Source organism: Rissa tridactyla, chromosome 2, assembly GCF_028500815.1.
Source record: "Rissa tridactyla isolate bRisTri1 chromosome 2, bRisTri1.patW.cur.20221130, whole genome shotgun sequence".
Lineage (NCBI taxonomy): Eukaryota > Metazoa > Chordata > Aves > Charadriiformes > Laridae > Rissa > Rissa tridactyla.
In genome coordinates, this window is record NC_071467.1 from 111,226,574 (window position 1) to 111,241,273 (window position 14,700).

Sequence of the window (14,700 nt, forward strand, 5' to 3'; positions counted from 1 at the left end):
TTTCTTATTTAGGTATCTATTCTATTAAGAATCTAAGTAGTCAATCTTCTTTACATTCTAACCCCCCCCCCCCCCGCCTTCTGGCTCACAGCAACCTAAAATGCTACTTTTCTGGGAAAGACTGATATTCCAACTTCAGTTTTGTAATTTAATGATGGAGAGTTTCCTTAGTAAACCAAATTTAGAGTACTAGAATGCTTATCTTATATCCAGACCTTGAACATAAAAGGCATTTTATACCAGCAATTGTTCATTTAATGAGCAATTGCAGAGTGCAGGACGGTTAAGGGATTGAGCTATATGCACCATTATTGCAAGAAGTATTCCGAAATACCAGAAATAGGACGTAAGCTCTGATCAGGGGGACTGTGAGCACAATTACCTTCTTTTCAAATCCTTCTGTGACACTGCGGGAGGAAAAAGGACTTTGAAACTTGAAAGGAAAGAGCTTGCTTTCAACCTCAAAAGCTAGGAGGAAAGGGCTCTGAAATTTGCTCAGTATTCCCAATTCACCATTAGCCTGTTTCTTCCTTTAGCCTCAAGGCATTCTCCGCTTTTTGAAAAGATGTTAAGAAATTCAGTCACAATAGAGAGCCTAGTTTTGAACATGTTTCACTCGGTCCATTGAGGTCTGGTCTTCAGCCTTTGTGTGGGGTGAATTGAGCTGAGCAGCAAGCTGGTTGGGGAGAGGTGAATGAGCAGTCTCTGTGCAGTCACAAATTCTGGCAAAGAAAAGATTACCCTTTCCTTTATTTTACAATATGCATTCCTGTACAATCCTGCTAGTGGCAATATACGGAGCCGAGCTTGTGCTTAGGTCAATATGGAGCACTTGGTTTATAGCGACTCTTGTTAAGTTTGTCTTGTAATTGAAGCTGCTGTTGACCTTGCTTGGAGACCATTTGTAAAACCGTTTATTTAGCATAAACTGAAATAATAAACCCTCCTTCTCTTAGGCCGATTGTGATAGGGTGACATTAGTTTGATTTAATGATTAGCCGCCTGACCCCTCAGCTAGAGAGAGCTGCTTGAATAGGGAGAGTTCACTAGGAAGCACACAGGAAGAATACTAATGAGCTTGTTAAATTTAGCATGGCACCAACCACTTTTAATTCCTCTAATGGGAGAAGCACTGCCTCTGAGAGAGAGGGAGGGAGACGGGGAGAGGGGGGGAACAGGGAGAGAGAGGAAAAGAGAGGGAGGAATGCCCACGTCCCGGTAGCCACAGAATTTTGGTCAAGAGAAGAGCTTGGAGGGAGCGTCAGCCAGGGTCTCTTGGACTGAGTTGTAAGTACCTTGTCTCTTCTCTTACCCAGCCTAAGTGTGTTGGCAGATCACTCATGAGACAGTAACGCTCTTCCGCAAGCTGCATGCAGAAATGCGGCAATGAAACTTAATACAAAAACAGATTTAACTGGGCTCGGGTTGTCCTGTTTAAGCAGGGGTCTCTGAAGTGTGTTGAGACTGATTTTTAGTGTGGTGTATCAACAGATTTCAACTTTTCTTTAGTTGCTGACTTTGAGGTTTAAAATAAAAAAGCTTCTATTTTGTCTTGGTCTACAATTAAAAAAAAAAGGCAAAAAAAGTTCAACAGGGAAAAGTTTAATGGATTTTTGCATTAGGTTTTAGTTTGTCCCGATTTCTAATTTTCTAGGTAAATTAGCTGAGCAATTAAAAAGTATGTTTACTCAGGCATGCTGTCCAGTGTGAGTTTTTTGAAAAAGCTCGTTGATTAAATGAAGTACTTCTTGGTGCTCAGCACTTCTAATAAAAAGTGCTTCTGATCAGAATAGCAGGACTAAATCAGGTATTTCTCAGTGGATGGGAATCTTGGATTAATGTGATCGTTCCAGGCTGGGCGCTGATAACACGTGTCTCTGGCTACTGGCTTGTTAAGGCAGAGTAGGGTATACATGAAGAAAGAGAAGCTTATACAGATTGCTCTTGGGGCCTGATTACTTTTTTCTTTTTCTTTTCTTATTTAACCCCTCTCTTACACCCACAAAAGGTGGGATGAACTATGCTGGAGTCAGTGGGGTCCCACCAGCGGGAAGCAGGTGGAGATGAGGGAGGATCAGTCCCTTTAACTTCGGCATTCATCTCTCTGCAAGATTTTTAGTAAATCAGATATTTCTTTTGACCCTAAAGCTGCCCACTTCTAAAACGTGAGCAGAGCAGTAACAGTTGTTGTGTATTTGGCTGTAAACCCCTTTGGCAGATGCTGCCGGAGAAGTGGGCTGTTTGCTTACATTTTTGCTGTAGAGTCCCACTTGTTGCCATGGTGGACAGTATGTTTCTGTCAATAATTTGGCCTGGCATGGCTTGCCCACGCACTTACTCTTAAAACTTTATTGAACGATTCGTCTCCAACAGAACAAGATTAGACAGCTTTTGCCTTTTGGCGCGCTGGAGTGGCTCGCCGGCCGTTGTGAGAGTCGGTAGCATTACTGCAAGAGGAGTTTCCCGCTTGGTGCTCGGGGAGCTCCCGCAAACCGCTCGTCTCTCCGTGTCCTGGAGCACGGGTGGTGTCAAATTTCTCATTGGTCCCCTATCAAAAGCAGCTCAGAGGTGTGGAGCGTGAAGTTTAGCGAGATGTTTTGCTGTTTAATATGCTTTACTATTGCAAAAATGCTGTCATGTTTACTTAAAAAAAAAAAATATTCTTCTGGGGGAGTTTTTACATGGCAGACAGTATACAGAAATGTTTTATTTCTTACATTTCATAATGGGGAGAGAGATGGTTGATGCAGAAGGAAAAAATACTGCTTTTTTGTTTCTCTTTTTTTTTTTTTCCTTGAGGAACCAAAAAAAAGAAAGCTTATTAAAACAAAACACATTTTTCCTTTAGTTTCAAAGTTACTGAAAGTAGGTTTTGAATTTCATTCAGCAATTTGGAAATTCGGCTTGTTCCATAGCAGTGACTAGTACCTTGATTCATGACACATGCATGTTTTGAGAAGGAAAAAATAAAAGTGGAGCCTGCAGACAGACGTCAGCTTCTTGTTGTACCCCAGGATGGCAGTTTTAACAAATATTAGCTTTATATGGAAGAGTAAAAGAACTGAAATCCTGTCTGATCCTCGGATTGATTATAGGGCCCCACAGATCACTCCAGCTTGCTGCTTTCTGTATTGTGGTAAGCACAGGTTAGCTTGCTCTGCTTAAGGGTCTGTCAGGATTTCAAATGGAGTGTAATCCCCTATTTTTACAAGAGTTTACATCTCATCAGTGAAAGTTCACTCTAGGTTGAAATTTAGCATAAAAGACTCCGGCTAGAGAGAAATGTGATGGAAAATATGACTTTGGGGTGATTTATTTTTTAGTTATACAAGCAGCTTTCTAAAAACCTCATATAAGTTTTAAAGTTTTAGGCTCCCTTTTGCAGTTCTCTAACTAAAACCAGCTTCAGTGTAAAAAGTTGAAACCTTAAACCCTGCTAATTCAGAGCAGCGACTGGTGCCTGTGCATATTAATAAAAAGTAGAAAAGGGCAAAGGGTTTAAACTCTGCAGTGTTGTTGTCTGTTTCCATTAACTCTTTCTCCTCAGACCCAACCCTGGAAATGCTATGTATGGAGAATTACTGCTGGCTGTAAAAAGAATTTGGTCCCTGGAAGATGCTGATAAGTCAGCAGACCCCAGTTGCTGTAATACTTGGAGATAGAAAAATAATTAAGTGCTCAATAGGCTACGCTGCTGGGTTTTCCTGTCGTTACTACTTGGGAGGAGAGGGGGAAGGGAGAAGCCTGGCCAGCACCACATTCAAAGCAATGGTGTAGCTAGTTTATGCATATAAAGGCCAAAATTCAGCTGCACGTATCTATAGGCAGGGAGCGTGTTTCTGATCGAAGTCACATGAAGGCAAATGGGTTGAGTTACGCTGGTGTCAGGCTTGGTGAAAGTAGTCTCCTGGTGAATTGCTGGCTGCTGCTTTTGCTGTGTGAACAAGTACACCAGGGCAAAGTGCAAGTGAAAAACTTAGCCCTGACCTCAAATCTCTGACAACTGAAGGGCAGTCTTGGCACGGTTGTCAATGATCCTTCCTTGCACGTGGGTTGTAGAGTAAGTGTACCTTAGTTTTATTTCCTAAAGGTGTTTTAATTCTCTTTCTAGTTACCTTTTTTGTGCACGGTGTTTAATAATCTGAGGTTCCTCATGAACTTCTAGAACTGCTGAGCAGCTTCTGAAGCTAAGTGTATTTATCAGTACTTCTTCAAGATGTACTGGTGTACACCCATACGTGCAGCGTGATTGATTTGAACAAGGCTGTACCTGGAGCATGGGTATTGCGCCAAGGATTACAGCCAGCAATTGTGCTTGTTCAGAGAAATGTCTCTGTGTTTTAAAGCAATAGTGCAACTGAAGGAGTGCATTTACAGTAGAGACTTGTGTAGCTAACAAAACCCCTCCGCCACGTGGCACCTGTGAAATGTACCTGGGAACGTGCATCTGGCTGTTGAGGAACAGAACCATTTGGTCTGGGCTTTCGAAGGGTGTACATGGTCCATAGGGGGTTAAAACTCACATGGGAGCAGAGGGTTGGCCCAGCACCCGCTCTTGGGGCTGCCTGCAAGGGAGGCTGGTGGTGGAGCCATCATCAGGAGGCCCTTTTTCCCTCACAAGTGGTACCACAGGCCTGGAGGCTTATTCCAGACTAGGGCTTAGGTTTCACCCTCCTGATTTTTATGGTTATTCCCCCCTCCCCCTTTTTATTTTCCCCTCGTTCATTAGGAATTTGTGGGTTTGTCTGTGGGGATATGGAAAAAAAGAGGGAGGGGGGAGTGTGCTCCACCACCCTGCACACACATCCATGTGGTGACACTCAAGAGCGGCTGGCCTCACTTGTGCCTGCCTGATACTGCTGGTGCTGTATTTTGGGTGATTTTACCCATTTTATTGTTGTCCACCTTACTTCTGATTGCTAACCACCTTCCTGCAAGGCTCCAGCCTCTCCCACAAGCAAATCTCCGGGGACTGGAGCTGGGCTGTGGAGCGGCGGTGGGTGGCTAGGTTTGATTTAGGCCCAGCCAGCCAGGTTCATCTTCTCCTCTTGGTGACAAATTGGTTTTTTTGCCTCCCTGTCAGGCAGCCCAAACTCCCAGTCTCCTTGTCCCAGAGGCAAGAAAACAGCAAGCCCGTGTCTCCTCTCACAGGATTGATAGCCCCGCCGGTAGGAGCATCGGCGCATGGGTGACGATGATCTACCGCTCGGCAGCCGCCCGCTCTCGTAGCCACAGACCATCTCTCATAGCCACGCGTGCACCCACTGTCACAAACTTACACCGTGAGGAGGGGGGTAGTGAGGAGGAAGAAAGCGGGGGGGAGGAGGTGGGGGGAGAACTTTTCTTTATTGCATTTGCTATAAATGGGCTAAAAGTGTGTGTCTCTTTCTCCTTCCCTTCTCTCTTTCTTCTCCCTCGTTTTTTTTGCAGAGGATGAAAGTCCTGGGCAGACCTATCACAGAGAGAGAAGGAACGCGATCACAATGCAGCCGCAGGGTGGGCAAGGCCTCGGCAAGATCAGTGAAGAGCCTTCCACGTCGAGCGAGGAAAGGGCCTCATTAATCAAGAAGGAGATCCATGGATCTATATCGCACCTTCCCGAACCTTCTGTACCTTACCGCGGGACTCTCTTTACCATGGACCCCCGAAACGGTTACATGGACCCTCATTACCGTGAGTATCGATTGCTGGTTCGTTTTGGGGGTGCAAAGTTGGAAGGCTGTCAAATTTAAAGTAATTTTATTTGTCGCCTTGCATCGTCCCCAGGGAGAATGGCTTTGACTGGGAGGGGGGTTGAGGTAAATACAACCTTTTTTTTTTGAAGTTGAAAACCAGGGTGCAGTTGTATTGCAGCTCGAAACTACCACAGGCCTCTGCAAAGCAACTTCCACAAGACATCTCATCTGTTGCTAATCCTCCTTAGCCATCCAGGGTTGCGTTTGCTCCACCTCCTTAATACATGAGGAAAAAAAAAAGCCTCATTAAGGCCTGTTTCATTTTCCTTCTGTGCTTTCTTTAAAATCCGTCTTTTAAAACAATGTTAAAGTATGGTATTAAGAGGAGGAAGGACTGTGCCTTGTACAATGAGAATTCGGAGGAGGGGGGATTGGAAGGTTTATTGCCATGTTTTGGGGGGGTTGGTTTTGTTTTGGAGGTTTTTTAGCAGTTCACGTGCGTGTTTTGAGTATGTGGGCTGATGGAGTGGTTTTGCAATTTTCTTCCCCAGCTACAGTTCCCTGAAGTTGGGGGGGAGGAAGGAAGGCAAATGGTTTCAACTTCTGAATTCCTGCTCAGGCATTAATAAAAAAGTAAGAAATTAACTGACACTTGAACACAGATGTGGAATGGATTTCTCACAGGCAAAATATGAGGGAGTTAAGCAATTTTTTTCATCTGCTTCTAGTTTACAAAAAAAGAAAGAGAAAAATAATCATTTAGTTGTGTAGTAATGAAGTACATCTTGAGGTGTCAAGGCTTGTGCCTTTTGATTATAGATTTATCACCCAGTCAGGATACAGATTTGCCATTTAACCTTCCAGTCTCCAGTTCCAGATGATAGGCTTAAGACCCACAAAGAGGGGCCAGTCTGCATTGGGTTTTTTTTTTTTTCCACATCATTCAGAAATTTTAGTGTTTTAAGGCAAAAGGTCATTAGCCAGACGACTGATTAGTGAGGACAGCTGATTAGTGCATGTTTTTTTGCTAAAGAAAGTGCTAGGGATAAAAGCTAATTTTATCCCTTCATTAGTTGGGCTAGCAGCAAAAGGGAATGTTCACTCATCAGGGTGCAGATCAAAGTATGTCTCGCACAATCTTAAGTCTCACCAACCTCCTTTTTAAAAAAAAAAAAAAAAGCCTGATTGTTAATAAGGATGGAGGTATTATCAGAAAACGAACACTTGTTGTCCTTATAGTTTAGATCAGTATTTAGGGGAAAAGTTTGCAGTTGGGCTTTTGAGCGCTCTTCCAGTGTAGGCAGTCGGTTTCTGTACACCCTCCTCCTCCTCCTCCTCTCTCGCACAGCCCTGCACAAACCCTCTGGGGGAGTTACTCATCTTTCTGAGGAGGATGTGCCGCAGCACACCAGCAGCAGACTTCTCTGCCAGAGAGGCGTGAATGTGCAGAACAAACGACCGCTCACAAGCAGCAGTGCGTAGAAACACTAGCTTGTGGGTTGGAGACACCATTTGTAGCTTACGGTTTGTTAATGCAACCCCCAACTCTCACTTTAAAAAAAAAAAAAAAAAAAAGAAGAAATCTTATTGGGAAAGCAAAATAGCTTCTCTGTTTGTAGGCGGTACAGCTGGTGAGAGATGAAATGTGTGACAAAAACAACCCCCAAACCTTATGTTGAATTTAATGGTGACGATTGCCATTTTGACCATCCGACCAGCTGCCAGCTCACCTCTTAAATCTAGTTCAAAGTGTTCCTGATACTAGTGAAGATTCAGACTGAAGAAAAAGGGCTCGCTGGTCAGAATGAGCCTGAGTGGTTTGCATTTAGTTTATTTAGTTTTATTGTATTGAATCTGCCTTTTGACAAGAGTTCTCAAGATTTAATGAAACTGCTGTGACCAGTAATGCTAGCTAGTTAGGATGTTTGGGCTACCAGAAAAACACTGGTGTCAGAAGTTGAGAGAAGAGCAGAAGTTATCCAGCATGTAACAGTAGAAAAACAGGAGAGGAGTTAATTTTAAATGAGCAACATGATCGTAAAGCAGAAGACTTAGTCAGAAAACATGAGATTGGCAGACCTGCTTCACTGCTGCTGTAGCTTGTTGTACACTTGTACTCACTGATTTATAAAATCCCTCAAGCTATTAATGTCATATAAGGAGCTGTCATGCTTTTATTTACCTTTAATAGATGTGATACAGAAGGACAACTAAAGAGACCAACGTCTACTTAGATTTAGAGGAAAGCAGACAGACTTACTGAAATTTTCATAGTAGTTGTATCATTTATATATGTAAGACATGCTTTCATCAAAGTGGTGACTATATTCAGGCTGACGCTTAGAGTGGTCCATATGAGGAAGGCTGAATAATGTAAACATAGCCCAGTCCCACTGTGGCAACAGGTGAAGAACCAGCAAGGCTATCCTTCTCTTCCTTAGTTTCTTGCCAGTTTTGCTGGGCATATGGGTAGAAAATACTGTTTTAATTCAACATAGTTGGGTATGTAAACACTCACAGTAATTCCTTAGTTTCGCTGTGGTTGGAAAATATAGACTTTTCAAGATGCCTAATTTGTGCTTCTATTTATACCCACTTTGTATTTAAAAGTGTGGGCAGGCTTCCTGTAACACAGGAAAAGGGAAAATAATTTTTTTGAAGAAGGACATCTGTGTATCTTTATGGCAAGAAAAGAGCATTTAAGTCAATTGTGTGTGGAACGCATGTCCCCTCCAGGAGCGGCAGTTATTAGAAACAACTTGAATGCTTTGCATTTCTACATGTAAATCTGTGTGTCTCTGTGTATGTGCATTGTAGGATTTCTGTTGTTGTTATTTTTTTCCTAATTAAAATGACTGATGTCGTAAACGTTGGGAATAATAGTTACCATGTATGTGGAATAAATACCTCATTGAGGGGAATTTTGCTCTCTTGCAGAGTGTGGGTGGGGATAATGGTTGTGTTTCAAGTGGACCAGCTTTTCAAACAGCTGGGATGAAATATGCTATGGAGCTAGTGGCCCTTCTGCACTGCTAGAGAGCTCCTCAACCATTTAGCAACTGAGAACGAGAGAACGGTCTCGTGCTCAGCCCACAGCCCTCTGTCCTCCAACAGATAAAAGGGAAAACACATAGGGCTAAACAAGAAAATTTGTTTTCTTTTTTTTGTTATGGATTTCTTAAGGATCATTTAAACAATGGTCACAAAGGCTGGTTGGGTTTTTTTAAACTTTTTAAAAACTTTTTAGGGCAGATGAAAAAACATGCTGGAGCTTCCTGTCATGCGTTGCACCTCAGTATTGAGGAGAGGAGGGTTACTGAGCTTAGTTGCAGTGGTTCTTAAATGGATTTAAAGCCCTGTGTTTCTCAAACACTGATTGCAGTTGTACTTGGAGCCCCTTGTTAATGTAAATTCTGTCTCTAGAGGTGGGGCTGAGGCAAGGGAGGTGGGGATAGCAACTTCCCTTTGTTACTCTCTTCCCCAATTTTAATTCCCACGCAGATTTATGGCAGTGCTAAGACTGCCTGTCTCACAAGTCATTCCTCATGGAAAAAATGAATCATTCCTGATGTAAACACTTTGATTTAAAACATACTGCTGGTATTCTTCCCTGGGTTTCACAGCTCATCTGAAAGAATTGTTAGTTCCTAATTAGTAAAGCCTGAAGAATTATCTTAAGTAAAAAGCTGTGACAGATCAGTTGGCTCTGATCTAAAAATTTGTATATACAGGAATGGCTCTAGCAGGATTCTTTTTGGTACATCCCTTCATCTCAAAGAGGGTGCACTGAATGTAGCTGAAAGCAGAAACTCAACTTTTTTTTTTTTTTTTCTTTTTCCTTAGTGGGGATTTATTCTGCTCGTTTTGAAGCTTCTGTATCTGAGGAAGCGGGAACTGCTTATTGCACATTTCATGGGATTAACCCTCCAAACGTATTGATTGCCCTCAGTTCCCACTGACTGTGCCTGGACTTGTGTTTTGTAAGGATGGGACCCCTCATAACTGCCTGGGTTAGGTTACCCAGTGTTAGTGTCATCTCAAAATTGATTTGCAATGTGAACAAAAGACCACAGCAAGGAATATACAGTCCTGGTTCACTAGGTGCACTTGTTCATTATTTACTGCGTTTTAATTTCTATTGACAGGAATCCCCCTCCCTTCATCTCCCTATAGAAAAGGAAAAAGGGGGCAGGGGGTGGTGGTGGTGCGGAAATTAGATTCTGTTTCTGCAAATGCAAACTGGTAACTAGAAGCACTGCTTTAAAATGTAGTAATTAAAAAGCAATGACTTTTCACAGTAACATGGCTTGAACCGTGATGGCCAGCTATGTGTGGTGCACTGGACAGCGAGAGCAGTTCAGGTCACCACCAGCAGATGAGCTCATGGAAGGGCGTCTGCATTTGCTTTGCAGAGGGAGGCGCCGGTGGCCTCCACTGTTCTCTCCCTGGCACGTTTTGGGACTCTGGAGGGACAATCGAGATGCTTTTGGATAGTCTCAAAGTAGGCACTTTTAGCTCACCTCTAGCTTCCCAGTGTCACTGGCTGGTAGGAGCCTGGGACAGCTTTTTATAGAGTTTCCCCCCAGCCTTGTTGGAGAGCAGTAGGAGAGTGCCAGTGGGGAATCTTTGTAGAGACTTAGGGCTGGGGTCTTTAAAGACATTTAGGGGCTTTTCAGTTTTGAAGTGAGTTTAGCCTCTTAAATACATCTGAAAATCTGAGTCCTACTTCAGCTCTTTCTGCAGCATTTTGCAGGGGAGGGGCTTAAATGCTCTAGTAACAAAACTCTCCACTGACAGTGATTTATGGGGTGGGTTCCAAATGTTGTCAAGGAGGGGGAGTTGAAAAAAGTAAAATCTAAAGCTTTTAAGACAACTCACAGGAAAAAAAGCCTCTAGTATAAAAGTGAATGTCAGATTACTGGTGTTAGCTGAGCAACTGAAATGTTGGTCTTTAAGAAAATTACCATGTTTGCAAAAACTTTTTGGGGGGATAAAAATCCAAAATGTAGTAGTATTTTTCAGTAGCCTCCAACAAAAAATGTTACTGCTCCCAAAATCAAAGTTGGGGTCAGAGGCAACTTCAGTTTGAAATTTGGGAAGGTGCTGCAGACCTTGTAAGCTTAACAGCAGCTTATAAATGGAAATATATTCTCCAGGATGCCTCCCAAACCTCCCTGGTTGTTTTGGGGAAGTTGTTCTCACTGCAAGTACTCCTGCCCCTTTCTTTGGAGTCTTTCTGTGTAATAAGTGGGGTCTCTTGAGAGCCCTGGAGTTGCTCTCCCCTGAGAGCATGGTCCTCTCATTTCGAAGTAACAATTGCAGCCATAGATTCACAGCTAGAAGTAGCACAAAGAGACATCCTTTCTTCTACTGGATTTTTTCAGTCAGACAGACTGCGGAACTGCCAATACTTGAAAGGCCTTGAAATGTGATGTTGCTGCGAAGCTGAAAGGTGATCTTCTAGTGGTTTTTTTTTGGTTTTTTTGCTTTGTTTTGTTTTTAAGTCTTCAAATATTGACTGTTTTCTTGTCATTATCAGTAGGATTAACTTCAGCTGGAAACTATAGGCAATCACATAGAAGGAAGTGATCCTGTTTGTGTGGAGGGTAGAATAGGATATTTATGAGGTCTCTTATGGCCTTGTAATTCTTTTGGACTTCAAAATTTTACAAATGTCCTAAGGATCACATTTAAAAAAAGAAAAAAATTATTTCTTTCTCTGTGGTACCTAGGAGAATTTATCTGCCAGGCACTACTGGGTATGGAGCCTTCTGAGAAGCAGATGAGTTCTGTTAGTATCTCCTTTTTTGGGTTGTTCAAGTGCATGTAAGATATGGGGTGAGGTGGTTTGTTTTTGTTTTTGTTTTTTTTTCAGAATAGGAAAGATAAAGGCAGCGGATAAATGCAAAAAAACCTTACCTCTTTCACAGATTTGATTTGGTTTGTCAGCTAAAGCTTTTTTAGATGCTTTAGAGGATGTATTTGTTGTATATTGCCTTCATGGAAGGAGACAGAATACATTGCTTAAAGCCATAGAATCATAGTTAAGAACTCTGGAGAGAAAAAAAAAAAGCCAAGAAATAATATAATCCATCTCTTTAGCCTCAAGGCAGATCAGTTCTCCCTAAATCAGGAGAGAATAAAAAGCTTCTTCAAAGTTGCTGTGTCCCTTGAGACATGGACATTTCTGTCTTTAAGAGCCTTGTGACAAGATCTGTAGTGGGTTTGGACTGATTTTGTGTCCCTACATGGTAACTTCTATAGCATCAGCAGCTGGAAGGGTGCGTGTGTGTGTTTGGGGGGGTGGAATTTAGAAGCCATAAAAGTCTGAGTTGAAAAGTTTTGATAAAGTTTCCTCTTCCCTCCTAGAGATCCACTAGCATGCAGGAGATATGGTACTCCCATTGCTGTGTTCTGAAAACAACCACCAAAGCCCCCTAAAGACCCCTACAGCCTGACGCATAGCTGTTGTGCTCATTACTGACACTTCAGCAGGCAAGATCATTAGTTTTCTCTTTTTATTAGTTATCAGAGTGATCTTTGTGCTATTCTTGAGGCTGTGTGGTGCAAGGCGTTAGCCGAGTATGACAGGTATGTAGAGAAATAGTGGCCAAAGGAAGATAAGTATTGTTTGTTGCAAATTTTGAAGCATCCCGTAATGCCTGAGGTTGCTGTCCGTCAGTCAGCTTTTTATGAGTGCTTTACCCTGCAAGCATTTCTTGGCCAAGGGGTCACGGTTTGAAAAGCAGCTTCTTTGACTTGGCTGCTTAGAGCTTTAAAAAAGGTTAGCTGGAACTTAGCCTCACGCAGCTTTTGGTGTTAGATGTTATCTGTCAAGGAGTTTTGTGGCTGCGACAACTTGAATCTTCATGGCAAAGCATGGGGAACATGTGAACCAGGTGCTGGATCAGTGATCATGATTTTCATCAAGAACTGAAGCAGGTTCTCCTGAGCTGGTGAGTGCAAGCCATGTACTTAACCGCTGTGCAGCGCTTTACACTGCCAGGGAAATGGTTCTCTTGCGTTGGTGGTTTTCCATCTGGTTGATGCGATAGAGGGAATGCAGTTGCCTGAGCAGAGGTTTCAAATGCCATTTTCATGCCTGGGAGGATCCTAGTTGGTCTGTGTCTTCCACCCTGGAAAGACAGATCTTCAGTATATGCTGTGTCATATCTGGTAACTCTGTATGAATGTCTCAGATGCCTTACGGGTCTGAGATGGCACAGTGTATCTGTGTTTAGGCAGCTGAACCCTTATCAGTGTTGTAACAGGGCATTTAAATCAGTGTGTCCAAATGTAGAAAATAAACATTTAAGTTCAGCTCTTTTTTATCCCCTTGCCCACTCCCATTGTCCAACTCTTGTGAAGAAATCTGTGGCAATAATTGGATTGCAGAGTAACTAATGTTTACAGGGTGCTCCTCTTTCACGCTTCCCTTGTGTTAATTTTGTTTCATCCTGGCTGCTTGTCACCAAGATCTGGATGTGTAGTATCCTTCCTTACTGCTGCCCTTGGGGCCGGGGAATCCCAAACGTGTGGGTACTGAAGGAGGCTGTTGTGTTCCAGAGGATGCCTCCAGCCGGGCAGTGGGGGTAATGGCAGTGTGGGGGCACCATGAGCCCACTCTCCCTGTGGCAAGGACTCATCCAGGGAGCTTTTGAAAGGCAGCGTGGCTCCTGATGACAAGGTGCAATTTCAAGATAGTCCCATGGAATTCTCTCAGCACCAGCTTTGGCCTCCTCTTGCAGTCCAGGGTTGAACAGGCCTTTACTTTTAACACAGTTTAAATGCTTTGGTTGCTGAACTGTTTTCAGGATCACTAGTGGATACAGCTTTATTCCTATTGATTGAGCTCAGTACTTAGGAGGACAGCCTCTTAGCCATAGCCTCTGCTGCCTTTTATTCCCACCTAGCAACCCAATTAGCTTCCTCTTAGCCTGGCTCTTGGGTACTTTAGGCAGTACTCTCTAACCTCTTATTAAAACACTACTCAAATTACTTACAACTGGGGCTCTTGAGCCTGTTCAGTGGGTCACATCTGAGTTTGGAGATCATTTCAGGAACGCTTCCCCTTTCAGTCAGAGTTACACTGGCTATCTTTTTTCATTTGTGATCATATAACTTACTGCTGAGGCAGCAAACGCCAGTGTGGGGAACCAGTACTGTGCTAAGTATTGATGTATCGGTAGCTATGTTTTAAAGAGCATAGCTGCTGTATTGCTGTGTGGTCACTGGCATGTGTGGTGGTGTCGTGTACACAGCAGAAGAAATGGCAGTACCTGCATGGGAGTGTTTGTATATGAAGGTTTGTACACCATCTTCCTACTTCTCTTTAAGAGTAATCATTTAAAAAAAAAAAAAAGAAAAAAAGAGTAAAGGAATTACTTGTATTGTCTTTCAGGATTTGTCTTGTTGAGTTTTTGGAGTTCAGCACAGATAGCTTCCCAGATAATGGAATTGCTTTCTAATCTAAATTATGCTTGTTTCTGCTTGTTTCCTGCTTCACACTGAATAAGGTAGCAGAGAGGGTCTGCCATTGTTCATTCTGGTTTCCCTTTCACATTTCAGTGCTGCCCCAAGCCATCATTTTTCCCAAACAGCCGAACGGCACTGATCCAGAGACCAATGAATTCAATGAATCAACAGCTGCTGACTTCAATGAACTTTGTGATAATCCCCAGTTGTCTTATATTCTACCCTTTCATCTTACCTGCTCCTTGTGCTACTTGTAATTTAAAATCATAATTCCCAAGGATCCATGTTACCATTTCACAAATGAAGAGCTGAACACTGTTATTCCTATATCTGCAATCCCCTGTTGAAGTAGCTTATGGTAACAAGCCAAAAGTAATGGCATATGACATACTTTGAAATAAATGGCTGATTATGGTAACAGCTGAGTGTAACACCATATCAAATGCTGAAGCAAATAACTAATGAGGTAGAATGTGTTGAAACAAATTTCATTCCAGCATGTCACACTCCTTAGTGTAAAAAGGTACTGCATTTGATCTGTATGTTTTTT

General features: G+C 42.7%; 1 protein-coding gene across 3 annotated transcripts in view; it reads left to right on the top strand.

Moving 5' to 3' along the window:
* Positions 1–14,700, top strand: part of GLI3 (GLI family zinc finger 3) — a 213,880-nt gene that overhangs the window by 61,975 nt on the left and 137,205 nt on the right. For all 3 annotated transcript variants that reach the window (XM_054191551.1, XM_054191550.1, XM_054191552.1), the window contains exon 3: positions 5,431–5,673. In XM_054191551.1, the coding sequence (XP_054047526.1) occupies positions 5,431–5,673 (243 nt within the window). The remainder of the gene's footprint in view (positions 1–5,430; positions 5,674–14,700) is intronic.